The following is a 12,453-nucleotide window of genomic DNA, read 5'->3' as shown; positions in this document are numbered from 1 at the left end:
TCGTCTGCGTAATTTACTATTTTTATCCCGTAAGGGGTCACGACATCTTCAAGGGGGGCTATGTAAACATTAAACAGGGTGGGACTAAGCGATGACCCCTGGGGAACACCACTAGTGAGTGGTAGTGGGTCCGAACGTGAGTTGCCGTCCCACACCTGGAAAGAGCGGCCGGATAAGAAGGAGTCAATCCATGCGAGTGCAGTTCCCGCGATTCCTGCCCTGGCCAGGCGATGTAAAAGGACACGGTGGTCCACCGTATCAAAGGCAGCACTGAGGTCCAGGAGGATCACTGCCACTGATCCTCCTGAGTCTAGGATGCACCTTGCCTCCTCTATGACGGAGAGGAGAGTGGTGTCCGTGCCATGGCCGGGCCGGAATCCGGTTTGGGACCGACGCAGAAGTTTGTTCGCCTCGAGGAATTGGGATAATTGCACATTCACTAATTTCTCAGCCATCTTGCTGATACATGGAAGAAGCGAGATGGGTCTGTAGTTGGCCATGTCATCAGGGTTCAATTGGGGTTTTTTCAGCAGAGCCTTGACAACAGCATTCTTCCAGTTAGGAGGCACCGTGCCTTGGGAGAGAGAGATATTGATGAGTTCCATGATAGTGGGGGCTATGCTGGGGGACACGGTTTTTAAGAATCTAACCGGGGCCGGGTCGAGGGGGGATCCGCTTTTCATATAGAGATGAGGAGGTGTGCAGGTTCAATGGGAACGCCGTTCTAGTACTTTGCGGAAAAATAGGAGAAGGAGCAACCTCGGTGATGGATGTGGGGGATGTAGGCCAAGGTGAGGGTGGAGGCTTGGACCTCTCTGGTTGGTCGGTGGAATGTCAGGCGGTTGTTGATGTAGGAGGGTCCGGTTTTGTGGACGGTTTTGTAGGCATGTGTGAGGAGTTTGAAGAGGCAGCTCTTCAGGACTGGGAGCCAGTGGAGGGCCCTAAGTGCGGGTGATGCTGGCTCTTCTGGGAAGGTCGAGGGTTAGTCTTGCCGCAGAATTCTGGATAGTTTGTAGTTGATTCAGGAGCAGCTTAGTGGTTCCGGCATAGAGTGTGTTGCCATAGTCGATTCAACTGGAGATGAAGGCTTGGGTCACTATCTTACTGGTTGAGATGGGGATCCATCTGAAGAAATTGCAGGGCATGCAGAGGGTGTGGAAGCATACAGAGGAGAAGGTGATGGTCTATTGCTTCATGGTGAGTTGGGTGTCCAGGATGATTCCAAAATTGCAAGTGTGGTAAGTAGGGGTGGGTGCAGGGCCGAGAGCAGGGGCTACCAGGTGTTGTATCAGGGGGAGGGCTTGTTGCAGCAGACGATGATCTCTGTCTTGTCCAAGTTGAGTTTCAGGCAGTTGGTCCTCATCCAGGTTGCGGCGTTGGTCATGGTGGCTTGGAAGTTGATTCTTGTGGTGTCTGCCTCTTCTGTGACAGATAAAACGAGCTGGTTGTCATCAGCTTAGGAGATGATGTTGAGTCTATGGGCGTGAGTCATGTCCGCCAAGGGTGCCATGTAGGTGCTAAAGAGGGTGGGGCTTAGGGAGGAGCCCTCGGGTACGCTGCAAAGGATGTCTTTGGGTGCTGAGGAGAAGGGGGGTAGGTGGATCCCCTGTGTTCATCCAGAGAGGAAGGAGTAGTTCCAGTCCAGTGCCTTTCCGTGGATGCCTACTCGGTGGAGTCTGGTGATAAGGGTGTGGTGTGAGATGGTGTTGAAGGCTGTCGGCCAAAGTTGATCAGGGGTCTGATGTCATCTGTTAATGCAATCAGCCTGATTTGGAGGGGTTGAGCATGTTCTTTTCTTCGAGGTATTCCATGCGCTGGTGGTTGATGGCTTTCTCCAAGACTTTGGAGGGAAAGGGGAGGAGCGAGATGGGTCGCTAGTTTTTGAGTTTGTTGGCATTAGCTGTGAGTTTCTCCAGGGGAGGTTTGACCTCGGCGTGCTTCCAAGCATTGGGGACGGTGGCAGTGGTGATGGAAGTGTTGAGGAGTTCTGCGAGGTAGCATCCGATTGCTTCTCTTCCTAGGTTGTAGACGTGGTGGGGCAGGGGTCCGAGGGAGATCGGGAGTCGATGGAGTTCATGATTGAGATGGTGTCTCTAGTTGAGAGCTGCTTCCAGTCTGTGATTCAGTGGAGGTGGGAGGCGTTGGCTAGAGTGCGGAGGTGGTTGAGGGTGGTAGATTGGGGTTGAAATTGCTGTAGATGTCGGAGATTTTGCGTTGAAAGTAGACTAATAGAGAGTTGCAGAGGGCTTGGGATGGGCGTATCGTATTCTTAGTGGCAGAAAGGTAGGAGACTTCTTCGACCATGCAGAAAAGTTCCTTGGTGTTCTTGGCGCTCGCCTGGATGCGGGTGGTGAGGGCTTTTTTCTTGGTTTCTCTGAGCTGGTGGTGGGTGTTGTTGAGAGCAGTCCTGAAGGAGTTGAGGTTGGCGGGTCTTGTTAGAGCGCTAGTGTACTTCCAGTTTCTTACAGTGGCGCTTGAGGGTCAGTAGTTCTGGGGAGAACTAGCTGGCTTCCTTGGTGGGTCCTTTGGTGGTGGTGTTCTTCCTGGGGGAATGTTATCGGTGGTTGAGAAGATCCAGTTAGTGACGTTTTGGATGTTGAGTTCGATGGAGTCAGTAGGAACAGGTCTTGCTTCATTGAGGGCGGCAGACAAGAAGTTTTCAGTGACTTTGCTCCAGTTGTGTCGAGGGAGGGATTGGTGTTTTGTCAGGGGTTCCAGCATGTTGTCGATGGAGAAGTGAATGATGCTGTAACAGTCCAGGTCTGCTCAGTGGTGTGGGAGAAATTGGCGAGGTTGTTGGTGGAGAAGATGTGGTCCAGGGTGTGTCCAGTGCTGTGCGTGGGAGTGTTAACAAGTTGTAGGAGGCCAATGATGCTCATATTTTTGAGAAGCATGGTAGAGTTGGTGTTGTTGGGGTTCTCTAGGTGAAAATTCAGGTCTCCCAGGAAGAAGTAGTGGTTGAAGTCTATAGCCAGGGGGGCAATGAAGTCCGGGATGGCATTGCTGGAACGGGGACCTGCCGGTCTGTATGCAAGGGTTCCTTTGATGGTGGTTTTGGCGTTGGTTTTGATCTGGAAGTTGAAGTATTCATTGATCGGTATTGCGTCATCGTCCAGGGCGTTGCAGTCACGGGGGTCATTGTGGATAATGGTGATGTCTGTAGGGGCGGTCACAGTGGATCATTTTGTATCCGAGGGTGTAGCGGTGGTGATGTCTGGTGCAGATGCGGGTGAGCCAGGTTTCAGTGATGAACATACGTCAGGCCGAAGGTGTCCCAGATTTCCGCTGCGTGCTTGCAGAGGGATCTGGCATTGAGTAGCGCGCCATGGAGCTGTTGTCTCTGGCAGGGTGTGTGTTGCTGATTGAAGGTTGTGAGGGTTCTTACGTCACAGGAGAAGCGGCAGTGGTGGCAGGTGAAGGATCCTTCAGTGGAGCTTGGAGAGGCGTTGCTGCAGTTGTCTCGAGGCTTGGGTTTAGGTTTCAGATTTTTTGGGGCAGAATATTAGCATTGGGCTGAAGATCCAGGGCTCCTTACAAACAACAAGAGGGGGAGGTAGAGCAAAATGGACAAGGATTCTTGCTCCACAGAATACTTAATAAACAAAAAGAATCCAACTCAGGGGAGAAGTGTTCAACTGGATGGTGTTGGAGCACTTAGTGTTTTGTAAAATACCCCTCACACACCAAAAGGCCCCTTGGTGTCATGCTTCATCATCGGGGTCTTCGCACCCCTCTAACGGGATGCGGCGTGCTACGACCTACGACTACGTGGGAGCACTTTTAGTTATGACTATATGTGGTGCATGTGTTTTAGGGTGTATTTATAAGTGAGTGGTGGGACGTGGTGAAGCTTGCTTGCTTACTTCATGAGCATTAGGAACGTCTGGGGTGTTGCTATAATGCAATGGGTTCGGGACGTACTATCCACCGTCTTACCCCACACGCTGCTCCGCTGAAAGTGAGCAAGCTTCATAAGTCATTGAACTTGTATCAGACTGCTGTAGGCACATTATAGCCTTAATATATCACGTTTTACATTATCAACTTTAATACATTTTGATAAATATTTAATGAAACGTGAGTAAGGTGGGGAAGTTGTGCCCCCGTCCTGAAGAAGGAGCTCTGCCTCAGAAACATGTCGACGCACACCTGAGGTCCTGTCCATAAACACAACAGATTTGACCTTGCACTGCACTTTTTTTTAATAGTACCAGCCGGAGTTAGGCATAATTTTTTTTTTCCGATTATACTCACGCGCCAGGTACTTTTTAACCTTCACCACATCCCACCACTCACTTATAAATACACCCTAAAACACATGCACCACATATAGTCATAACTAAAAGTGCTCCCACGTAGTCGTAGGTCGTAGCACTACGCATCCCGTTAGAGGGGTGCGAAGACCCCGATGATGAAGAATGACACCAAGGGGCCTTTTGGTGTGGGAGGGGTATTTTACAAAACACTAAGTGCTCCAACACCATCCAGTTGAACACTTCTCCCCTGAGTTGGATCCAGGGGTCCTGGCACTATTTGTGGACCAGGTCCGGATGGGTCAGATGAGCTTGCCTTTAGCGTGACCATGCAGCTGCCTCCATTAGGTAGCACTGGGAGGTGAAAGGGGCAATCCGAGAGTCGGGAGGCAGGGGCTGGGTGGAGATCGGAGCGAGCCAGAGCGAATCAGTCGGTGACGGGGAAAGGAGTGTGGTGAGAAGTGCAGGGGGAAGGGGATGAGCGGCAAGGCAGGGAGGTGGGAAGCAAGAGAGAATAGAGGGAAGAGAGAGATAAAAGAGAATGGGGCAAAAGTGAAAATAAAGGGCAATGAGAGAGATAAGAAACGGAAGGTGCGAAGGACTGCAAGAGGACTGGCGGGACCATGCTCTAACCGCTGCTGCTCAACTGGAGGGTCGGGAGCCGGCCCTCTCTGTTATTGCAGTGGCGAGGGAGTGGCTGACGAGACCAGGTATGTGGTCTTGGGCTACTCCATGGAATGACTCGTAACTCCAGAAACATATGATTGCTGATAATAGGAGCTAAGGGGACAAATAATTGGCAGATATGCTCTATTTAAAGTAGTGTAACAGATGTACCACTCCTATATGACTTTTTTCCTCCCAGTGAAACATATGCTTTGCTTGTATAGTAATTTTTAGTTCTCACTGTAGGAAGCTGGCTCTTTATATGATATACCACATTGAGATGTATTGTTCAAAGAGTCCAGGTATTCCCTTGTGATTGGACAGGGGTTTGCTCTAGCAATCCCAGTATGCTCTTCTAGGGGGTAGTGTGGTCGAGCAACCGTAGGCTTATCAGAGAGGAGTGTTAGTCGGGAAACAGCGTTTACAACACTGTAAATACAAAGCAGTAGTTTACAACACTGTTGTTACAATGACCTCATTGTTACCATGCCTGCCATTACATTGCAAGTCGTATCAACGACTTGCTGTAGATGGAATGCAACACCAGGGAATGTGTTGGATTTTAAATCCAACACTTTCCCTGCTGTTGCACAAACTGGAGTAGGAATAGTAATTAATACTATTCCTAAGTCCAGCGTGCCCCCTACAGCAAGTCTTTGATACCACTTGCGATGTAACGGCACGCGAGGTAACAACACGGTCATTTAAGGACTGCGTTGTAAACTAACGCGTTGTCAATGCACTCATTGTAACATGCTATATTCATGTTCGACATCTGCAAAATACACACACAGTCAATAAAGGATGCACACGACTCAATGAGGAGATTCACACCAATAACATGTATCTTTATATATATATATATATATATATATTTAGGCACCAGAATCAATACTATAAGATAAGTACGTTTTGCAAGAGAAATACTTTACGTTTCCAAAAGTCGGCATTGCAATTTTAAGTAGCTGCTATGTTATCCTGTGGGAGGAAAAACAAGTACACATACAAGTAGATTACAGCGACTTATGAGACCAGTCTCCTGGACTTAAGGTGAGTATGTGGCAAGTGCAAAGGCAGCACCAGCAGGTCACATCCGACGGCTCTAGGGCGGCCTGGTGCAGTGGTACAATACAGCGTTGTGTGCCCAATGTCAGTCTATGGGGATCAGTCTACGTAAAAAGAGGTTGCTGGTTTGGATTGGGAGGCCAGTTGGACTGACTCAACAGGGGTGGCTCAGGCCTCATGATGCTCAGTGATGTAGGGGGGACACCTTTGATCCTCTTCTCCAATGTGCCTGGGGTGACGGGTGCAGAGGTGTCCTTAGGTATCGGGTCTTTGTCACCATGAGCGGTCACGGTAGAGGGTGCTTACAAATGGAGACTGCAGGCGGCATCGAGACAACCACAGCAGGGAAACCCAAGGTGGACTTGGAGTCTAGAGGCACATTGGCACTGTTGGCTCACTTTGGCTCGGGCTGGGCGGCTCAAGTGAAGTGGTGCTTTCCAGCATTGTGTTTTCAAGGTCTTGCAGCCTCACAGTTTCTTTCGTGGTATCTTCAAGGTGCAGGGGAATAGTTCCACCGCTCCACAGGAGTTCCTGTGTCTTTGGGGAAGTGCTTGCAGTCCACCTAGGCTTTGGAGGATCAGCAGCTTGCAGGATAAGACATATTTGGTGCAATTGTCAGGAATAGGCTAACAGGCCAGCAGGGCTAGTGCCAAGCCAGTTGCTTTTTCTGAAGTTCTTGCTTGCGCTGCTCTTTGGTCCTTCTTCCTCTTTTGGTGGGCAGGATCTGATTTCCTGGTGCCAGGGTCTCACCTAAATACTGGAATTAAGGGTATTGAAGTGTAGGGTAGTAACCAATGGGCTACTTACCCCTGGGGTAACTACGCCCACTATTTGAAATCTTCCTGTGGGAGGTGGGTATAACCCTGTCCCAGAGTTCCTAAATTTGCCATCACAAAGATGCAGAGTCTGAAAAGTCACATCCTCTTCAGGTTAACCCACCTTAGGGGTGGTACTACGCTGGGGGCAGGTACGCTTATCTGCTTCTAATTTTTCTGTCTTTCCAGATGTCAAAGGGGCTCTGAAGAAAGGAACTCGGCATCCTCTCCTGTGAGGGAAGCCAGATTTGCATACCAAACGCAGTGGGCTCTCTGAAACTCCCTGCCTTGACATGCTTATTCACAGGTGATCCTGCGAGAAGGGGTGTAAACACCCTCTGCCCGAGCAGGGTTTGTTTCTGACCTCCTGAGATGGGAAACAGCCTTTAGATTGCATGTGATACATCGCATGCCATTACAAAACGGTTGTTACAATTACCGTGTTGTTACATCACAAATGATTACAACGCAAGTCATTACAACGACTTCCTGTAGGGAGTGCGCTAAACTAAGGAATAGTATCATTTACTATTCCAACACCTTCCCTACTGTTGAACAAACTGGAGTTGGAATAGGAAAATGATACTATTCCTAAGTCCATCTTGCCCCCTACAGCAAGTCTTTATAACGACTTGCGTTGTAATCATATGCAATGTAACAACGCAGTCATTGTAATGACGGCGTTGTAATGGCATGACAGAACGGAGGCGAAAACAAAGGCGAAAGGCGCACTTTTGCTATCGCTGTGCTTGTGGAGCTGGAGCAGTGCTGACCATTAAAGTCTGTTCACAATTAAAATAAGCATGTGTCATTGTCCTGGCTGCAAACGTTGTCCTGCCTGCAGTAGAAAAAAAGAAAATAGTTCTTTAAAGACTAATAAACACATACTGTGTAACAACAGAAGCAAAGGGGCCAGTAGCCAATGGAGGTTACAAATGAAGATAAGGCTGTACTAAGGAGGGACTAACAAACTGACAACTGAATCAGAAGCCTACATTTATGACGGACAAAGACAGAAGCCAATGACAAATATGGGCGGAGAGTGGGTGGAGCTTCTCTTCCATACTCCACTAGAGCAGCTTGCCAGAGCAGCGAATGCGCGCTGACTCAGGCTCAACCTAAAAAGGGGCACTTTCCTAGGCTAGCCTACACATTGAATGCACTGTCCTGCAATAAGTCTTGTTTACAATTCATTGGGCTTACAGTCTGCCCACTACATACTTCTAATTGGTTGTTTTCATTATCACTCCCTATTGCAATCTTTCAATTGCTTAGCTCTCATAGGCTTCTCTTCCTTTCTTGTGTTAGCTCCTCCCTAGAGCATGGATCAAGAATAGGTATTATTGTTCGTCTATGTTCTTCCTTGTATTTTTGCAACGCGCTACTTTTTTTTATAAGCTTTTGGGTATTTTTTGTGGATGTGCAATGTGCTTTCCTACTTATAACACTGGCATACGGCTTCTTATTTATGTTACTTTCACCTTTTTTGCTATCTCTATCGACACTTTAGTAATATTGAGACACCACTCTGGCGCATAAAATTATGCTGTGTAATTACACAACAAGGATGACGAATGCTTTTAAAAGATGTACTTTTATTTTACATCGAGGTTTCTTGTTTTCAAAATATGTTCTTTTAATTTACATTGGGTTTCCTTCACAATTAATTAGTTAATGACACTGCATATATTTGCAGTATTTCCAGCAGTTAGAAATGTTTGCATGTTTTACGGCTTCTTTTTTATGTTGCTTTCACCCTACCTGTCATCTCTATTGACGCTTTATTTACTTACACCCACAAATGTACTACTCTACACCACTCCATGCTACTCTAAGCCACTGTACACCACTCGACTCTACCTCAATCCACTGTACGCCACTCCACGCTACGCCACTCCACTCTACACCAATCCATTCTACACCAATCCACTGTACACCAGTCCCCTCTATGCCACTCCATGCTACTCTACCCCATCCCACTCCACTCCACTCTACTCTAACCCACTCTACTCTATGCCACGCCACTCTACTCTATAATACTCCACTCTACGACACTCTACTCTACTCTGATCTATTCCACTCTATGCCACTCCACTCTATGCCTCTCTACTCTATGCCTCTCTACTCCACGCCTCTCAACTCCACTCTTTGCCACTCTCTACTCCTGGCCACTTCACACAACTCTACTCTAATCTACGCCACTCTGTTCTACGCCACTCCACTCCACTCCTCACAATGCCACGCTAAGCCGTACTTCACTCCACTCTACACCACTGTAGACTACATCACCATACGATATGCCACTTACCTCTATGATACATGACTTTGCTCTACTCTACGCCACTTCACTTTAAATCACTCCACTCAATGCCACTCCACTTCAGTCTACTCTATGCCATGCCATCTACTCTTTTGCCACTCCATTCTACTCTATGCCACTCCACTCTACTCTATGCCACTCCACTCTATGCTACTCTAAGCCACTCCACTCAACTCTACATCACTCCACTCAACTCAACATCACTCCACTCAACTCTACATCACTCCACTCTTCTCTACAACACTCTATGCCACACCCTGAACTTTTAGCCATGCTTATCAGTAGCCACGCTGCTCATATGACTAAAAGACATTGCAAAGCCAATAGCTCTTACATGGGCGAGACTGATTGGTTTTGCTAATGCTTGTTTCAAATATTTGATATTCAAGATGAAACCATTCATTATGGGGCTCAAGACTATTTCGCTGTTCCGATAAATATTTGCTTTGTTACAAAGAAGAAAAGAAAAGTTTTGCCTGAGTTAATGTAAGGTACGAATGTATTTTAATTAAAACATCTATGGGTATCATTTGCAGCACTTACTGTTGATTGAAAAAAACAAAAAATACACAGTAGCCGAAGACAAATCACTTTAATCCACAAAAATGGAAAAATGGAAGATTGTTGTGTTTGTTCAGATGGAATCCTTGGCTAATGACTTTCTGTCAAGATTTCATTTTTAATCCCTTATCTTGAGACCCGTGGTTTAGCAACCTCCGAAATCTGAAAATGTGCAGTGGCAAGGCTAATTAGTTTTGATTCTCGAAGCATTATTGATGAAGCTTTGTTATTGTGTTGAGTATGTTTTGCAGCTTTGAGGACAGGGAAGCCGTTTATTTTCTCTTCACCCAATGTCTTAATAAGTAACGTGATCTTGAAAGAATGACTAGGCCGGTCTTGCCCTTTGACTCATTTCAAAGTGTTCTTTCGTTTTAGATCCAGCTGTGCGGCTGGCGTTGTTCAGAAACCATGAAAACAAACACGCCTCAGTGAAGCCACCAAGGAAGATCCAGCCTGCAAGAGTGGAGTACTTTCGAGGTACAGTAAGAGCTGTTCTTTTTGGCCTTTCTCAAAACATTTGCCGTATGTCTCATGTCTGCTTTGTTGTCGTGTTGTGGTTTATATTATTTAGTGCGTCACAGTAAATTGTCAGCATCGTCGTGTTCTTCTGTGACGCTCAGAACATGGAGGACGTCTCGTAGAAAATCCAACGCAGATTTGTAAAGTTTTTTTTCAATATTGTTGCATCAATGACATAGACATAAAGAAATGCGTAGTGAGATGAAATGTTCCACTTTTTAAAATATATCATCTTTTAAAGGAGAGTATTGCCGTTGCATTGTTATTGTTTTAATTACATGGAATATAACTGTTAACAACTGTCTCGCTCTTGTTGTTTTCTACACATTCTTTTTTTGAACTGCTTCGCAGGCGCCTCACTGAATTCGGAAATCTTTTCATAGCTACATACGTCACCAACGTGATGTCTCATGGAGCCACACATGGAGTTGTGTCACTACGCCTTGCAGACAGTGAATCAGTTCCTTTTTGCGCGTTTTCATAGGCAAGGGATTAGGGCCAGCCAAAGTGGTGTTTATCTATATGCTACAACATCATCCAACAAAGTCCAGTACTACAATTCTCTACATCTTATCTTTGGGCCCCCACCTTCCCCCTGGACCGATGTTGGGTCCCATTGAGGTAAGACTGAGAGGAGCCACACCGATGGGTTCGCCCTCGGTGTCAGTTGGGTCATCTGAGTTATTTGGTCAGCGCTGGTCGGCGTCACTGACTGCGCTTTGGCGCCGGTGCACAGCCTTTCGGGGTTTCCACCTTCGGCGCCTGCAGCAACGACGGTGCCGATCGAATTCATTACTCCTATTAACATTGAGGCGTCGCCTTCTTGATACTGGTTGATGTTGGATGTGGAGTCAATGGAGCCTTCGGTAAGGAATGTTGTCTTTACACTTCCCTCTCTGGGTGGTACTTCTGGAGGTCACCCTTTGGAAGATTTTACAAAGGAGTTGGTGCTATTGCATCCTATATCTTAGGCAATATCCTCTCTTTTTGGAGGTGGATTGGTTGTCTGCGCTTTGAGAGTCTATTAGACTGAAGTCATCCCCAGCTTTGCGACTGCTTTCCCTTTCTAGCCTTGCTACTGTGGCGAGTTCCTCTTTTGCAAATATGTTGAGGAGAGTGGCTATGGTTTTCGAGTTATCTCTTTCTACAGTGGAAAAATCTATTGATCCCCTGATCAATACCCTTTATCAAAGGCAGACAGGGATGGAGCCTGTTCTGCCATATAGTGAGGCCCTTTACAACATATTGTTGGGTACTTGGAATAAGCCTGATACGGGGGCCTCAGTAGATCGTGCTATATCTCGTAGGCACCTGCCTGCTCCTGGAGATCTGGCCTCAGCCTCAAAGAATACGGATTCTTTACCTAATGTTCCATTGGTTAGTGATTCTAAGAGACAGGATTTGTGTGGCAAAATATTTATTCCTCTACTAGTTCTGCTTTAAGGTCCACTAACATGTCTTGTTTTCTTGGGCGTTTTTCTTACGCTTTGGTGGATTAATTGCAGACTATGTTGCCATCTCTACCAGATGACCTCCGATCTCATATAGAACAGTTGATTCGGGATGACCAACAGGCAGCTAAGCTGATTAGTAGATGTGGCATGGTTACTACTGACTCAGTAGGTTGGGCCATGGCATTTTCTGTGGCACTAGGGTATCATGTCTGGTTAAGTACCTCAGGCTTTTCAGAGACTGTAGGAAAGTAGGATCTTTCTTTTTTGGTTACCCCCACTTTTTGCCTGGTGTCAGTATGTTTTAACTGTAGTTTGCTGGGATCCTGCTAACCAGGACCACAACATATGTGTTCACCCTCCCTCTAAGGCTGTCCTCCCCTTACACTAGGTTCAGATCCCTCCACAAAACCTTTTTGTTTACTGAGGCCTACAATTAGTCCTGTCCCTGACTTTTTCTCCGCTCCCTCAGCACAAGCGCCAAGAAACCTTCAGGTGTTAGTCGCGCTATATACATTTTTTTAACATAACATAACATAACATGGATGGCTTTGGTCAGTACTTTGGCACTTTCACATTGGCTAGTGGTGTACCCTTATAAGTCCGTAGTATATGGTACTAAGGTACCCAGGGCATAGGTACACAAGGGGTGTCCCATGGGCTGCAGCATGTATTGTGCCAGCCATGGGAATCCACTTAATCTCTGACTACAGGCCTGCCATTTCAGCCTATGTGAGCTGATGCTTGCACCTCTCACAGCAGATATACGTTTTCTTATATCTGAAGTTACTGCACTTACAACC

At 46.9% G+C, this 12,453-nt stretch overlaps 1 protein-coding gene across 2 annotated transcripts in view; it reads left to right on the top strand.

Annotated features, from left to right (window-relative positions):
- LRRIQ1 (leucine rich repeats and IQ motif containing 1) overlaps positions 1-12,453 on the top strand; it is a 1,278,742-nt gene that overhangs the window by 904,971 nt on the left and 361,318 nt on the right. For both annotated transcript variants that reach the window (XR_015295276.1, XM_086917996.1), the window contains exon 22: positions 10,056-10,157. Coding sequence is in view for 1 of the 2 variants with exons in the window: in XM_086917996.1 (XP_086774122.1) it covers positions 10,056-10,157 (102 nt within the window). In the remaining variant the exon portion in view is untranslated. The remainder of the gene's footprint in view (positions 1-10,055; positions 10,158-12,453) is intronic.

The sequence above is a fragment of the Lissotriton vulgaris genome, chromosome 1_1 (assembly GCF_964263255.1).
Source record: "Lissotriton vulgaris chromosome 1_1, aLisVul1.2, whole genome shotgun sequence".
Lineage (NCBI taxonomy): Eukaryota > Metazoa > Chordata > Amphibia > Caudata > Salamandridae > Lissotriton > Lissotriton vulgaris.
This window is presented reverse-complemented; position numbering and strand designations above follow the sequence as displayed.